Source organism: Lycium barbarum, chromosome 2, assembly GCF_019175385.1.
Source record: "Lycium barbarum isolate Lr01 chromosome 2, ASM1917538v2, whole genome shotgun sequence".
Classification (NCBI taxonomy): Eukaryota; Viridiplantae; Streptophyta; class Magnoliopsida; order Solanales; family Solanaceae; genus Lycium; species Lycium barbarum.
In genome coordinates, this window is record NC_083338.1 from 527,680 (window position 1) to 545,137 (window position 17,458).

General features: G+C 31.4%; 3 protein-coding genes across 3 annotated transcripts; 1 reads left to right on the forward strand and 2 right to left on the reverse strand.

Moving 5' to 3' along the window:
* Positions 1 to 1,171: 1,171 nt before the first annotated feature.
* On the forward strand, positions 1,172 to 7,509 carry LOC132625065 (cytokinin riboside 5'-monophosphate phosphoribohydrolase LOG8-like). The gene is made up of 7 exons (XM_060339842.1): positions 1,172 to 1,422; positions 1,586 to 1,683; positions 2,276 to 2,306; positions 2,472 to 2,571; positions 2,900 to 2,970; positions 6,306 to 6,449; positions 7,216 to 7,509. Exons 1-7 carry the CDS (start codon positions 1,327 to 1,329, stop codon positions 7,291 to 7,293), a joined length of 618 nt encoding a protein of 205 aa, XP_060195825.1. The 5' UTR covers positions 1,172 to 1,326; the 3' UTR covers positions 7,294 to 7,509.
* A 352-nt stretch (positions 7,510 to 7,861) lies between these two features.
* Positions 7,862 to 10,542, reverse strand: LOC132625035 (uncharacterized). The gene has a single exon (XM_060339801.1). It carries the CDS (start codon positions 9,706 to 9,708, stop codon positions 8,035 to 8,037), a length of 1,674 nt encoding a protein of 557 aa, XP_060195784.1. The 5' UTR covers positions 9,709 to 10,542; the 3' UTR covers positions 7,862 to 8,034.
* Positions 10,543 to 15,900: 5,358 nt separating this feature from the next.
* Positions 15,901 to 17,190, reverse strand: LOC132624197 (uncharacterized). Its single transcript, XM_060339015.1, has one exon. The coding sequence runs from the start codon at positions 17,188 to 17,190 to the stop codon at positions 15,901 to 15,903; it is 1,290 nt and encodes a 429-aa protein (XP_060194998.1).
* Between the last annotated feature and the right edge of the window lie 268 nt (positions 17,191 to 17,458).

Sequence of the window (17,458 nt, forward strand, 5' to 3'; positions counted from 1 at the left end):
TTTATTTGTCATGGATTATTGTAATTCATTTTTTTTTTGTTACCCACCCTGTATCCGCTATCTTCTTTTGAGTCCCGATTAAATTTTGAGAAGTCACACTTTGAAGGTAAAAAACTCCTTACAAGAGCGACTTCATTCCCAGAATTTGAACATGAAACTTTTGTTGAGAGATAGAACTGTACTTATTGCGCACCATAACCTTTAGTGGTATATTGCATTTATTTGTCATGGATGATGCCATTCTTTTTGTTTTTATGACTTGTAATTAATTCAATAGTTGTTAGCACTTGGTATCAACTGGATTCTCGAATCCCAAATAAATTTCTGAATAATCCCTCTATGATTCTAGTGGTGATATTGATGAAGACGTAAATCTCAATGAATATTCACCACTCCTCTATTCGATTATATCTCAACAATAAATTAAGTATTGTACCTATTCTTAGACTATAGAAAATTATAAAGTAGCTACTTTGGTCAAAATAATTAATTAAATTAATAATGCTTGAAAACAATGTTGTCTTTCCTACTTGCAGGAGTAGATTAAACAGCTTTAATAATCACGATTTTTTTTAATTATATGCAATTAAACATTACAGTACAGTTTTTAAAGAAAAGTACATTGACTTGCTTATAAGTAAATGACAAACATTTTGTTCAACTTGGATTTATTAAAGTGAAGAAAATTAAACAAAGAAGTCTAAAATGAGTATATAGCCACCTCAATAGAGTTCTAAAGGACACTATAAGACTAGTTTCAAAAGAACTAAAAAGAATAGAGGAGATGAATTTGATCCCAAATTCTAAGAAGGTGCATGCACCCAACAAAACAAATGGTTGAGTTTGAAAGGGAAAGAAGTGACTAATTATTTTCTTTGACTTCTCCAAAACAAAAAAAAAAAAAAAATCCACAAATAATCACTTTCAGCCCTTGTATTAAAAAATAATCAATGTCATAGAGTTTCAAAGTTTAATAATAAAATTTCAGGATAAAATTAAAAATTTCATAAGAGTGGCTATTTTTCAAAACAAAATTGAAAAATGACTAGTTAGCTCTATTTCGACATAAAAAGGTTAAATAATTAGGACTCCTATTACAAAACTGGGCCATGGACCTTGGCTTACCTATATGTCATGCAAGCCTATCATAATCATGCTATGTAACTTTTCAATATTTATTTAGTTTATTATTTTATTTGCTTATTCATGTGTCTAATCATGTGGTTGACCACTTAAAGTGAAACTCTATCAAAGTACTCAAATAAAATCTCTAGTTGTTTCTTTTTGAAGCTTGAAGGAAAAATTAAGCATCATATTATTATTCATATGGGTAACTTCAAGAAAATTTGTGTATTTTGTGGAAGCAATTCAGGATATAGGAAAATTTTCAGTGATGCTGCTCTTGATCTTGGAACAGAATTGGTATTTTCCTCTTCTTTTTTCCTACTGTTTTTCTCTTCATATGTGCATTTATACATACTTGTTTCAAATTAGTTATCTCTTTTGTTTGTTTTGGTGAAAAATTATTGGATTTTTAAAGGTTGTTATAATAATAATAATAAATTATAAAAACTCTTCTAATTAGGTGGAGAGGAAGATTGATCTTGTTTATGGAGGAGGAAGTATTGGACTTATGGGATTGGTTTCTCAAGCTGTTCATGATGGTGGATGCAATGTTCTTGGGTTAGTAAGAATTAATTACCCCCTCCCCCAAAACCAACTCAACACACACAAAATTCTTTTTTTTTTTCAGTGTTTAAAAAACGCAAATTTCCATTCAGACGGAATATGGATTGTGGGAAATTCCATATTTTTAAAAACGTTCTGATGAAAACATAACGTCCATCAGGAGTTCGTGTTTTTTTACTAGTGTTTCTTCTATTTTCTTTTTGTTTTGTGTAACTTGTGGAATGATTGGAGGGAGAGGAAAAAACTTACTGATACCTCACGATGTTTACATTAAATTATAATCATTTATTACGGTATGTAGCTGATAAAATTGAGGTGAAAATACGTGACATATCACGATTAACTGATAATAGTACATGCAAAAAGATAAATGTCATGTGTTCATTAGATTGATGTAAATATTGGCGAGAATACTTTTCCTTCTTTGGAAGGAGGATTTTATTGTGGTTGAGACAATGTATTTTTTTTTTTAATGATATGGGATTTTGTTTGCATTAATACAAGTTTGAACCAAATTTCTGAATATATGTATGATTAACTTTTATCCTTTCTTTTCTCTTTTTTTTTTCTTTTTTCAATTGAACAGAATTATCCCAAGAGCTCTTGTTTCAGTAGAGGTATTATAATGGATTATTAAAATCTCAAACACTCTCCTCCAATTCCTTTCCCTTTTAATTTTCCTTTTAATGATTTCTTTTTTATTCTGAAACATGAGATGTATGGATATATGCTTTTTATGTATATAAAATTGTTATATATCATTTCGAATAATGTTTTTGCAGATATCAGGCCATGCAGTGGGAGAAGTATTAGTAGTTGCAGATATGCATGAAAGGAAAGCTGAGATGGCTCGTAGAGCTGATGCTTTTGTTGCACTTCCTGGTAAAAAAATCCTAACCTTGGCTTCTTTATTAATAATACTTTAATTCATATTTGAAATTTGTCATATAAAATATAACATGAAAAATCAGTTTCAAAGAAAACTTAGTTGTTATAGCTCACTACCAAAAACAGCGAAGTTTCAATGGACATTTCCATCGAGGTCGGAAATATGAGACTTCCGACCAAATGTTCGTCAAGAAGGGCTTTCAACAAGCCAATTTCTAGAGTGAAATGTTATTATAGAGGATGACAGATGATTCTTATAGAAAGTTCTAATTGTATATTATTATATGAATTTTTTCATGTTAAAATGATGATGATATTGAAGGAGGGTATGGAACTATGGAAGAATTGCTTGAGGTGATAACGTGGTCACAGCTTGGAATTCATGAAAAACCAGTAAGAATTATTACTTCTCCTACTTTAAATTTTTTTGACTTTATATCATAATCATATATATATGTGTGCATATTTCAAATTTCAATCTAAAATATCAAACTTTTCTTTGTTTTTTCATTCGGTGTTTACTATCTACATTGTATTCCGACTAATTCGAATTTCTCACCGCATAAGTTTATTATAAGGATAAACACTTCCTATCAAGAATTGTTCTGCTTTCATGGCCTAAACCCGTGTCCTCCGATTCGACTGGTTTTTTTTCTTACTTCGTTGGGAGAAGATAAGGAAAAAATAAATAAATATATAGATGGGAGATATTTGTTAAATAAAGAGTTGATTACTAATAGTCCATATATAGCTCTCATTTGATTGATGGGACAAAAACAGGATAGAAACTGCTGGCATATGTTATGTACTTATGTTGAATAACATAACGTGGTGCAATGGCCTTTGAGGGGTCTCTCTTTAGTCCCTACTCCTCAAACCCGTAGACAAGTGGTGTTATTTCTTCTAGTAGTTTTTTTTGTTGTTGTTGGTATAACCATTCGATATTCAAAAATCTATTGACCCGATTAATTGGACTTCATGTAATGGCTATAAAAGAAAATGCTTATTAGTCCTCCGTCCAGTTTTACTTGTCACGTTTCACTTCTCGAGAGTCAATTTGACTAATCTTCGGAGCTAAATTAAATAAGATTAATTCAATATTAGATGTTCGGAAACTATACGAAAGATATTATAAGTTACAATTCTTCTCATATAAATATGATGAAAAAAATACATCTTAAAATGTTGCTCAAAGTTTATGCAGTTTGAGTACTCTCGAAAAGCGAAATGTAACAAGTAAAAGCGGACGAAGGGAGTAATTAATAAAAAAAAAAATCAATTTTCAAGACTCTAATTAAGAATCTATGGAGAGATTCTATCAATCCGGCCATATCGATCCTTGATAGTAAGCAGTGTTATTAGCAAAGCAAGTAAATGGTAAGAGGATATAAATGTATAAACACTACGGACTATGGATTAAAATGGAGGGAAAATAACTGAAGAAGAATAAAATTAATAGATTAAGCATAAACTCACCTAGCAGTGGTGGCAGTAATAGTTACTCCTATAACAACAACAATAACAACAACACATTAGTGTTGTTATTTTTTCTTTATGTATATTTTTCTTCTTCTTGATGTAATATTATAGGGAGCACATAGTGAATTTTCTCTACTTGTATTCTTGGATTGTTTTCTTAACTCAATTAGTATAAATTAAGGTTAATGAGAAAAACAGGTTACACAAATATTTTGAAAGTAAAATTAATTTGTATCTTTTGGTTTTTAAATAGCGCAAAGCTCTTTTAAGATTTAGATCATGTCCTTTTCTTTGAGAATTACCAAATGTAGGGCACTAACAGCTTGTTTGGGTGGTTAGTTGTTACCTATTGTATTGTATTGTGTTGTTAGTTGAAATACAATGTTTGTTTTGATTGTTACTTTAATTTTATTGTATCGTATCGTTAAATGCATTGTTATGTAACTACGAAAAGTCCAATTTTATTTAACGACCGATTTGGTGTTATCATATCATTATTATTTATTTTTCTCATTTTGTCTTTACTTATTATTTAATAATCATATTTTATTTTATCCTTTATCATACATTTTAATGATAGCTCTACATTGTATATCCTACTTTCTTATAGGGTTATCCTTCAAATTATTGACGTCCAACATTATGTGGGTCCCACATTATGTAACGATGGGAAACGATACAATCTATCTAAACATTATATCAATTAAAATAATACAGTACAATACAATACAACACTATACGATACGTTATGCAACAATACATAACAACCATCCAAACAAAGTGTAAAAGGGAACGAGGTTTCTTTCGTGTCTACTATTTTCTTTCCAATAATTAAGAAAATTATGTATGATATGTATTTTACACACACACACACACTAGAGATTCATAATAAATGGTTTAAATTTTATTCATATATTTTCCGAGTGAAGTTAAATTTTTTATTTGGCTATGGTTTATCTTCTTTTTTTTTTTTTTTTTTTTTTTTAAAATTTTCTTAAATCGTATAGGCTACTGTAAAATTTCAGTCAAAATGGTGAAGTTTAATTCTTTATTTTCATGACCTTTTTATGTCGTTTTAATTACTAATTTTCAATTTGGTTAACCTTTAGAATTGCATATGTAATGTGTTGCATAAAAACGAGTCAGCATAACAAGGATGTTTAAAACAACATGAAAATGAATTTATTCATTCAAATGACAGGCTGCATGTAAATAGTCAACTTCTAATACTTTAATTAAATATTTTGAGGGAAGATGAGTACATAGTTAAATATACTAAATACTATAAAATTAAGAGTACGCTACTATAAATAATATACCTTTTTGTTTTGATTTTTTTTTTCTTTCTATAAGAGAATCATAACCATGCCTGGCATGCTTCAACTAATTAACTCACGCAAAAGAAAATGTAATTATTCAAAGCAAATCTGAAACCATGATTTTGGGATCTCCTTCTAGATTATTTTCAGTTAGTTATAATTTTGATAATAATGTGATATAGATATTAATTAGTACAAATAAAGTTAACTCGAATAAAAAGAAAAAATCTACGCACGCCATAAAAGGAAATATATATCTGCATCCCATGCATATACTAAAATAACAAATACGTAATATGTGTCTTTTAATTTATTTATCTTTTTTGTTTTTAAACTTAGAAGAAGAAGAAGAGAATCTGAATCATAACCAAATCTGCGTTTATGTCACGTTTCACCTAATTAGCCTCAATCAATAGTTTAAATAAATCTAAAGCAAATGTGAATCCAAGATTTTGAGAACTTTGTTCTAATATTTTATTTTATGTCATAGATGTAGTTAGTGTGACTAGAAATAAATCAATACTCTTCAAAATAATATATAAACAAGAAGGACAAAAAAGATGAACAAATAATCTAACACCATAAGTTCTTTAGTAATAAGATAGATAATTTTCTGCTTTGTTTTTAAAGACGTAGTTGATTGATTGATACTTCCTTTTCAGCTTTGTTTTTAAAGCATATTTATACTTACCACCAAGAAGCATGATTGGTTACTTATCGACGACGAGAAAAAAATACTCATTCATATTCGGTGTTTATATCAAATCAAACAATTTAACCATATTATTATAAATCAAACCAATCGTGGTTAACTGATTTATGAGTGAATGAAGAACACTTATCTTGTATTCATCAATTTAGTGTAAACATCAAGTACGAATAATTTTTACTGTTATGATCCATGATGAAACAATGCTTCTCTTGAAACAGGTTGGACTATTGAACATAGATGGATATTATGATTGCTTGCTTGGATTATTTGACAAAGGTGTTGAAGAAGGATTTATTAAGCCTTCAGCCAGAAATATTGTCATATCAGCTAAAACAGCCAAAGAGCTTTTGGTAAAAATGGAGGTAATTCTTTAATAATACTTGGTTCAGTAGTAAGAGTGCAACGTGTGACGTGTAGGTTAGGCGCACATCCCGACTTCAAACTCTGTTGCAAATAGAAATCTTGTATTCAAGTGGAGAAAGATAGAGGGGTTGATTCGTTATCCACGGAGTTTCAAACTATGTGCCAACTAGCCCTTGAAAATTCTCAATTATCACTGGGAAAAAGAACACCCTTGAAGTGTCCTCGAACTAGCTCAACCAGTAAAATTGCAATGCCTGATGGGTGAATTAGACGACGCACGTCACGTGTTCGAACCCTATCATGAACAAAAGTCTATATTCAGCTGGAGAAGGATAGAGGGCCTGACCTCTTATCCCCACCAAATTTCAAATTGTGTGCCACAAGGCCCTCGAGAATTTTGTGTTATAAAAATAACCAAAAGTGTTAAGGAAGAAAAGAAAAACCAGCAATATTGCAACTATTACTGGGGTTAAGAGAAGTATTTTGCATTGACAGCATTTTCATTAAAGGGGTTCATCATCTTCTATATATACATATGAAAAAAATTAACCTTATACGTACTATGTGATTTTCCAGCGAAGGAGCTTCAGATGAACTCTCTTCTGCTTCTCTAGCTTCGCCCCGGCTATGAGTCTTGTGACTTATAATAGCAAGAAAGTACAACTATAAAGAACTTTATTATCTCAATAGCCTGATTGAAGTAAAGCATACTTCTATTTGTTTTGTTAATATTGTTCATTTTTTTTGGGGGGGTCCTTTTTGCAGGATTATATACCAATACACAATCAAGTAGCACCAAGCAATAGTTGGAACACTGGTGGACCTGTGACAAGAAGTTCATAATTTTCGGGCTTGAATATAGGTTTATTACCCAAGTGTGAAGATTGTATTTCTCATTGTTTGACAAACACTTTGTAATTTACCACTCACATGAAAATCCCAAATGAAAAAGCAAAAAAGAAAAAAAATACTTTGCTCTTGAGTAGCCAGAGATGTTGTAAATTTGGTAACCAGAACATTTGATTTGTCATTTGTTTAGAATGGAATGAGATTCAACAACCTATGTTCTTGATCATACCTAAATGTATGTTGCTCGGACTCTTCATAAAATCTCGTTGGGGCGTGTCTAATCCGACACGGACATGACAAGCATTTATGGAGAGTCCGAGCAACATAGATCTCCGATCTAAACAGAGTCAACACCCTCATTCAAATAGGTAAATAAGTAACTTTTCCTATAAACCAATACATGCACACGAACATTCAAGAAAAATTTACACTGCTGTTCAGTTTACAGTGTTCCAACTTTTGAACATTATGGTAAAGTACTCGAGCTTCAATATCCGTCCTCGGAGAAAATGAGAGAATAAAACTAAACAAATATGACAGATAAAAGTTTCAGGAGACGAAATAGAGGCAACAAATCTCAATCGAATGAAGATTATGGTGCTGAATATTGTACAAATATGATGTAAAACGTCTCACAAATAACTCAAACCACCAATAAAGAACTAGGCAAATTTTGAAATAGCGGAAACAAGTGTAATGGCGTATACAGAGCACTAAAGGATATCTCCTTCCTATCTAGCAAGTGTTGATTCCATCTTTGCAGTCTTTTGTCAGGTTGTAAAATGTCTCGACCCTTGATTTTGCTCGATAAAGGACCTCTGTGTCAACTTCAACTCTCATATACCCGTCAAACTCAACTGGATGGCCACCGTTCAGTTGTGTTGTTTCGTTATACCACTCACTTGTATTACTCCACAAGTAGCTATAATCATCAAGCAAATGCACTTTGTAGTGAGATCTAAGCTTATCGAAATAGTTATAAAACGGCTCGTTTGTGGCAACATACAGATTCCTCCAAGGCGTAATAATTCCTTGAAGCTTCGTGACAAGGGAATCGGGAGACGTATCAGCATCCAGGTGGGGCCATAACGCCTTATTCTGTGCTTTCTCTCCACGAACAACATGAACAGCATCAAAATCCCAGTCCATGCGTCCACTAATCTCAGTTACTATGTTCATCAGTCGCTTTGATTTCCACAAAGCCTGCCATGGTCTGTGGATGTATTTGGCAGAAGGTCCTTCACAGACCCGATACCAATAGTTCTCAGGTTCAGGGGCATCAAATTGCCTCCATATAATTGTGCTCTTATCCTTCAAGAGTTGGTCGGGGGACACTTTGTAGTCCTTAACCTTTCTTACCGATATTTTCTTCTTATGTGCCCTATTCCATTTCCTCCAATCTTTAAGGAAATCTCCTTCATCGACAATCGATGCAGTTTCCTTCAAATGTTCGAAATCAAAATAGAATCTAAAATCTTTTCCCTCCTCATCCTTATGACTACGAGTATGAGAAGATGCTAAGCAGATACTCAAATCCATCACAAATGTTCGATTCAAGTACTGAGCTTCACCCAAAGCACACAGAAAACTCCACATGTACTGGTTCATTCCTTTACAGTAATCACCACCCCGCGAATAATACAAGTATTTCCCGTTCTTGAAAGCTGAATCAGATCCCAAGATCGGAATGGTATCGTTAATCTCCTCATCTCGAACCGGTGGAGCAAATTTGGCTCTTGGACTAGTTCTACTGGAATTAAATCGACTTCTTGGACGACGTGCATTTACTCCTGAATGCCAACGACCGGCGTGAACCACTTTGTAACTACAATCATTGGTAAACCCGATCTTAAACCTCCGAAAATCCCGGTACTTTCTCCAAGATCTCTCTTTCTTGTTTCTAAACCTCCACGCCACGTCACACTCATTCGGGTTCGACCCATTAACAGGCGTCCGATAGTCCAAAAACGCGATGGACTTAAATGTCTTCAAATTAAACCTCTGGATCGTGATCAAAACCCGAGGATCCGAACAATTCACTACATTCACATCCTCACATCCTGATTTTTTAAGAGTCTCATTGGACAACTTTTCTTCGGATTTCTCGATAGTAGCTTCAGTAATCGGCACTAAAGGAAACGCTCCTCCAGAAGGAGCCTCAATGGGGCTACTAGCAACATCTTCACCAGTTTTTAAGACAGAATTATCAACTTTAAACGTAGCGTTTTTGACTTGTGTGAACACCCTAGTTAGTGCTCTAGATGATTCCCATGGATCAGGAGGTTGGTATGTAATAGCAATAACAGTAATTATAAGCACAGAGAATACAAAAACTGAGAAACACACATTGCTTATAACTTTTATCAAGTTTTGGCCAATTGGATCTGTTGTTGAATTCAATTCCTTCATTTCTACAAAACACTAAAACTTACAAAAACAGTACCAAGATTAAGCTAAAAACACATATTTTTAGTAGAATATCAAACTGACACCTTAAGCTAAAAATCCAAATCAAATCCAAATAATCTAAACATACTACCAAGATTAAGCTAAAAAGAAGATTTTTATGATAAAATCTATAATAAGGGATTACTAACCACTAATCTAAAACTGACCCTTTATTTAAAATCACAAAATAAACAATAAAAATTGGATCTTGAAGTTTAAAAGCACTTAAAAAAGGACAAATTTTCAAGAGAAAATCTAGTTAAGGGCTTAATATACCTCTAATATGAAACTGACACTTTATTCAAAATTACAAAATAAACAATAAAAATTGGATCTTGAAGTTTATAAGCATTAAAAAAAATTATAAGCACTAAAGAAAGGACATATTTTGGAACTGACCATTTATTCAAAATTACAAAAATGAACAATAAAAATTGGATCTTGAAGTTTATAAACACTGAATAAAGAAGCAGAAACAAAAATGAGATTGAGGGGGTCAAAAGGGTTAAGTTTAATTACCTCAAATTTCAGTTGCAGTAAAGATTGGATCTTGAAAAAAAAAATCAATCTTTTTATTTTAAGATAAATTGGATATGAGAGCTATATTTTGGTTTTGAGAAGTGGGGTTTGAATAAAAATTGGATCTTGGAAACGGTTTTTAGAGAAAATGGAAAAAGGATTTGAAAATTATGTCTTAAGCAGAAAATTAGGAACAGATCTAAGTAGATTTTTATATGATAAATTCTGTGTCTTTACTCTGAAGATTTTGGAACTTCTTTCACTTTTTTTATTGTATTTTACTATTTTGTTTCAAGTATCTTACTTTCTTTTTTAATCTTTCTCAAAAAAATATCTCTTTTTATATTTAATAAGTTTTGAAAAGTTAACAATCACAAAATTTAAAAGATTAAATGCATCTTTGAATTTAGGATCATAAGATTTAAAAAAAAAAAATATTTTTTAAATTTTGTGTCAATTCAAACTAATAGCTTGTTGAGAAAATTACACTGTATGTTATTTAGGGCAATAATACTATCAAAATTAACTTATTTTTTAAATTCTTACAAAAAATATTCAAACTTTTTTCTCTCTCTGCCTTCTTATATGTTTGTATTTGTTAGTATATATTGATATAAGTATTTGTATATATTTGTATATGTCTGTACATTTTTGGCTATTTTTTTGTAATGTAAGTATTGGGCTATTTTTTTTACAATATAAGTGACTAACTTGTATATTTTTGAAACTTTCCCTATCCTGTTTGACCAAACTTATTTTTCCCCAAATAGTACTTATTTTTTAAATAAGTCCTTATTTTAAAAAAGTGAGATGTTTAGTCAAACTTTTGAGAGAAAATAAATGATTTTGGGGTAGCAGAAACAGTTTTTTAGAAGCAAAAAAAAATAGTTTTTCCCTAAAGCACTTTTGAGAAAAATACATTTAAAAATACTTTTTAAAAGTTTAGTCAAATATTAATTGCTGCTCCAAAGTATTTTAAAAATTAATTAGCCAAATACAAACTATTTTTAGCCAAAAGTACTTTTTTGAAATTCAAATGTATTTTTTTTAAAATAAATTGATTTTAAGAGGGAGTAATAAATTTTTTAAGTTAGATTAATTACCACTGCTAATCTGTCGTTTTGCTGTATGAGAGAAGTTAAGTGAGCTGTCACTTAACAAGTACTGTGGACTTTAGTTTGTTAGAGTGTTATGTCAGCAAGAAAAGGGACCCACATAGGAGAAATGTGTGAAAGTCTTTTAAAGCAAAAAAAGAAAATAAGAAAAATAATGGATTTCTTTTCTTTTTGCTGGCAAGAGAATTTTTCATTTTTTCCCGAAATATTATTTCATTTTATTTGAAAATAAGCTTTTGGCCATAAAAATTTCAAATATAATTTGAAATTGTATTTGAAATTTGGAAAACAAATAAAACCTTATTTTCTCTTTTATTACATTCGAACAACAAAAAATTCTTTGCAAAAACTATAATCAAACACAACTTCAAAATTCCTAATAAAGTGAAAAATATTTGATTTTCATGACCAAATGCCTACTTAAGTTCCATCACCTTTTTAACTTCTTTTAATATTATTATTTTTTAGAATGAGTATATGATCCTTTAGATTAATCAAGTTTTCTCTCTATAACAAAAGAGTTGAGTAAATTGAGATTATAACTTTTTTTTTAACGGTGATCATAATTGAATATAATTTACATTCAAACCGTGAGTTCTGAAAGGCAAAATATTTATTTTCACAATTGATTAGATGGTTAGTAATACCAAAGCCTTTGGTACTTCAATAGGGAGCAATGACCATCCCTTAAATAAATATAAGGCTAAAGATTATCAAAACAACCATTAAATGCGTTCATCTATTGGATGATTGATAAATGGTTGAATGAAAGAAAAGATTATTGAAAATCAATTTGATTCACGAGATACTTTTAACGTGTTAGAAAGTTGAAAAAAGGATACTGGAACTCAATAAGTAATTTGCACACATGGGTCGTTTGATGCATGGTATAAGCTGAGATATTTCAGCACTAATTTTTTATACTATATTTGGTAGAAGGTAAATTTATACCTTATATCAAACAAAGTATAAAATGCATCCCATGATATAAGCTGGAATATACCTTCTTATACTACTTATTCTGAGATTATTTTATATCATTTATGAGATAAATTAGTTCCAAAATTATAATCCCGAAATAATTTTGGCCATGCACCAAACGATCCCTGAGTGATAAAGACTACAACAACTTTGGTTGAGAGGATAAGAAAATGTCATTTCACGTTTCTTTCTACAAATACATCCCAACTGTCTTTCTCACCAACCTTTTGGTACAATAAATAGAGATTCCCAATTCTCTATATTTTCTACTAACATGAAAACACAGGGTTAAGTTTAATTACCTTCAAAACCCCTCAAATTTCAGTTGCAGATCTTGAAAAAAAAATCAATTTTTTAAAGATAAATTTGGTATGAGAGCTAAATTTTGATTTTTAGAAGTGGGGTTTAAAGAAAAAATGAATCTTGAAAAAAATTTTAATCTTTTTTTAAGATAAATTTGGTATGAGAGAGCTAAATTTTGGTTTTGAGAAGTGGGGTTTGAATAAAAATTGGATCTTGGAAAGGGTTTTTAGAGAAAATGAAAAAAGGATTTGAAAATATTTTTAGCAGAAAATTAGAGCAGATCTGAGTAGGATTATGATATGATAAATCTTGTGTCTTTACTAAAGATTTTGGAACTTCTTTCACTTTTTGTATTGTATTGTTAGTCTTTCGTCACAATTTAAGCATGTTACTTTTTTTTTAATCTGTCTCAAAAGTATTTTTTTATATTTAGTAAGTTTTGAAAAGTTAAGGATCACGAGATTTAAAGGACTCAATGTATCTTTGAATTCAGGACCATAAAATTTAAAAAAAAATCTTCCTTTTTAAACTTCTTGCCAACTCAAACTAATAGCCTATTGAGAAAATTACACTGTATGTTATTTGGGGCAATAATGCTATTAAAATTAACTCATTTTTTTTAATTCTTACAAAAAATACCCAAACTTTTCTCTCTCTCTTGCGCTCTCTCTGCCTTCTTATATGTTTGTATATATTATTATATGTTGGTATAAGTGTTTATGTGTGTTTGTATGTGTCTGTATATATTTGTATATTTTGAGCTATTTTTTGTAATGTAAGTATTGGCTATTTTTTTCAATATAAGTAACCAACTTATATATTTCTGAAATTTTCCCTAGCCTGTTTTTCCCCCAATAATACTTATTTTTTCAATAAGTGCTTATTTTAAAACAGTGAGATGTTTGACCAAACATTTGAGAGAAAATAAATGATTTTGGGGAGAAGTAAAAGCAGTTTTTCAGAAGCAAAAAAATTTAGCTTTTGCCCAAAAACACTTTTTTGAAAAGCTCTTTTGAGAAAATTACACTTAGAAAAACTTTTAAAAGTTTGGCCAAATATTAATTGTTGCTCAAAAGTACTTTTTAAATTAATTAACAAATACAAGTTGTTTTTAGCCAAAAGTACTTTTTTGAAATTCAAATGCATTTTTTTAAAAATAAATTGACTTTAGAAATTTGCTAAACAGATTATAAAACACTTAGGTGCCGTTTGGCCATAAATATAAAAAAAATCACTTTTTTTTTGAAATTTTTGAAGTTGGAGTTGTGTTTGACCATAATTTTTGAAATTGTAGTTTTTGGTGAAATGTAGTGTAAAAAAGTGAAAAAATTTTAAAAAATAAGTTTTTCTTATTTTTTGTATTTCGGAATATAACTCTGAAAAAAAGTGAATTTTTATGGCCAAAAGTTAAAAGTAAAAAAAGTGAAAAAAATTTCAGAAAAAGATGAATAATTTTTATGGCCAAACGCCCCCTTAAACTGTGACGGGGGAGTAATAAATTTTTTAGTTAGATTAATTACCTCTGCTAATCTGTCGCTTTGCTGTATGGGAGAAGTTAAAAGTGAGCTGTCACTTAGCAAGTAGTGTGGACTTTAGTTTGTTTGAGTGTTATGTCAGCAAGAAAAGGGACCCACATAGGAGAAATGTGTGAAAGTCATTTAAAGCCCAAAATAATAATAATAATAATAATAATAATAATAATAATAATAATAGATTTCTTTTCTTCTTGCTGGCCATGAGAATTTTTTTATTTTTCCGGGAATATTATTTGGTTTATTTGAAAATAAGCTTTTGGCGATGAAATTTCAAATACAAATTAAAGTTGTATTTAAAATTTAGGAAATAACTAAAACCTTATTTTCTCTTTTATTACATTCAAATAACTAAATATCCTTTACAAAAACTATAATCAAACACAACTCCAACCTCAACTCCAATTCTAAAATTCCAAATAAAGTGAAAAATATTTGGTTTTCATGGCTAAACGCCTCTTTAAGCTTCATTACCTTTTTAATTACTTTTAATATTAACATTTTTTAAAAATGAGTATATGATCCTTTAGATTAAAGTCTTCTCTCTACAGCCAAAAGAGTTGAGTAAACTGAGATTATAGTTTTTTTTAACAGTGGTCATGATTGAATAATACTTCCTCCGGATAAAAAAAATGTCCACTTAGCCTTTTTTTAATCAAAAAAGGTGTCCATTTATCAAATCAAGAAACAATTAATCTTATACTTTCAGATTTGCCCCTATTAAGTGTTATGTGATCAAATCTCAATGTCTATTTAATTAGGGGTAGTTTAGTCAATTTTTATATTTTTTTGGATTGAGTAATTTTTTAAAGGGTGTGCAAATAACTAAGTGGACTTTTTTTTTATTCGAATGGAGTAATTTACAGTTGAACCGTTAGTTCTGAAAGGCAAAATCTTCATTTTTCACAATTGATTAAATGGTTAGTAATACCAAAGCCTTTGGTACTTCTGTAGGGAACAATGACCATCCCTTAAATAAATAAATGGCTAAAGATTATCAATACAACCATTAAATGTGTTCAGCTATTGGAAGATTGATAAATGATTGAACTAAGAAAATATTACTGAAAATCAATCTGATTCACGAGAAACTTTCAACGTGTTAGAAGGTTGAAAAAAGGATACTGGAACTCAACAAGTAATTTGCACACATTTGTTGTTGTTGCTGCTAACATACAACTGAGTGATAAAGATGACCTATTAGATTAGGTCAAAAATATTTCGGTGAAAACTGCATCTTGAAATTGACTATATGAATCATCATTTGCAAAGAAATAGACAAATGATCATACCATCATAGGCAGAGTACAACACCACCACCACCACTTCATCAATTGCAAAGAAGTTGCAGCCAACTATATAGATCATCATTGAGCATATCGCACCATTTAAGCTCATCTCATGTTATACAAAATAAAATTAAAAAACAAAAATAACTAGAAATTTTCTATATTTTCTACTAACATGAAAACACAGGCCTATGTAAGCACGTCCCAACAACATATTATGTCCTGTGCGCATTCATCATACATTGACTAGTTTTACTCTGGCTAACAACAACCTACTGCAACCTCGGGCTTCGGATCGACAATGCGACCAAGCTGACACAGGTGGACTCAAATTTTTTAAAGCAGTAACTACAAAACACTGCTAACGCTCAGAAGGGGTTCACAGATAAAATTGTTGATACCTTGAACAATAGTTTACTGTGCTACAGAACTGCATTTAGTACATTTATTATGTCCAACGCCGCCACACTTGGAACACCGTATAGGTCTTTTTACAGTTTCAACTTGAAGTCCTTTAGGTACTTTCCGGGGACGACCAGGAGGTCTTTTAACACGAGGTGAAAGTGGACATAGCACGACGTCATTACCTGAGGAAGCCGAAGAAACAATATCATCCGGATGTGGTATATCAAATTTTGCCAGCTTATCCATAACTTCGGCATATATATGTTCTTGAGTCTCCCTTTTGTACCAATTAGCAACATACTGATAGATGTTCATACTTGCCATGCTAATCACATTGCATGCATGGCTGCACGGAATCCCAGTCATTTGCCACTCTAAACATGTACATGTCCAGAGTTTGAGGTTTACAACTTCTTCTCTGCCATGCAGGTCCCGTAATTCAAACTCGATATCAGATAGAACCGTCACCGCTAGGTGATCACCGACCTTTTGGTTTTCGAAAACCTTTTCAGCAACTGGAAGACCGATCGGAAGGTTCCATTCTTCGATTTTGAGCTTGTTACTCTGTAAATGTAATAACATATAAAGCTTCTCATGATAAGCTTCCATCAACTCTAGGATATGTACAAATTTCTCCTCCTCTATAAAAGAGTTGAGAGAATCCGTAGATTTACAATTCAGATGGTCCCACCGAGGTTTCCTGAACAAGGCATTAAACCAACGCTCCGGCTGGCTAGCTATTACCCAATTGCACAATTCTCTTCGAAAAGAACAGATCTTTCCCAGAGCTTCATTATAACTATCTAGTGTTCGTGCATATGCAATGTCGGTCAAGTACTTAACTGCAATCTCTTTACCTCTCCCCTGCACTTTAAAGGCAGTATTTCCGTCCACAAATTTATTAAAACTCTTTTTTATGCAATGAAAACAAAAGCTGTGGTTTTCATCGCCAAACATTTTGTCTAAGCTGGAGAGGAAAGGGAGACTCATGCCAGAAACAACAACGACCTCGCGATTCCGCACAACGAGCTTTAGCTTTTCTAGAAACCACAGAAGATCTTCCTCATTCATGGATAGGAGAACGCCGTAAGGTAGAGGATACATCTCGCTATCCGCATCCAAAGCTGAAGCAACTATAAAGGAGCTGTTGTTGCGGAGCCCATTTAAGTTGTAAACATCGATAAAGATTAAAGGTCTATATCCGACGTGGAACCCACGTATCGAGCAATCATATGACACAAAAAGCCACTTGAATCTGTTTTCCTCCGTGCATGGATATGTAGCAATAATTCTGGGCATTGCTTCGGTTAACCGATTGCATAGCCAGGCAATTAATTTATAGGATTGACCTAACTTCTCATCAATTGCCTCGCGAATCCTCTGCTTACACTCCAAGCCTGACGGTAGGTCAATTTGATCGCCAAATTCTTTTCAGCATCTTCGCACACTTTACGAGGCAAACAACCCGGACTTCCCAATATATCTTCTTGCATGATACCACCCAACCACTTCATCTTGATCTGAGGCTAAAGTTGCGATGAATCTAGGTAGGAGGATGCGAGTGAGA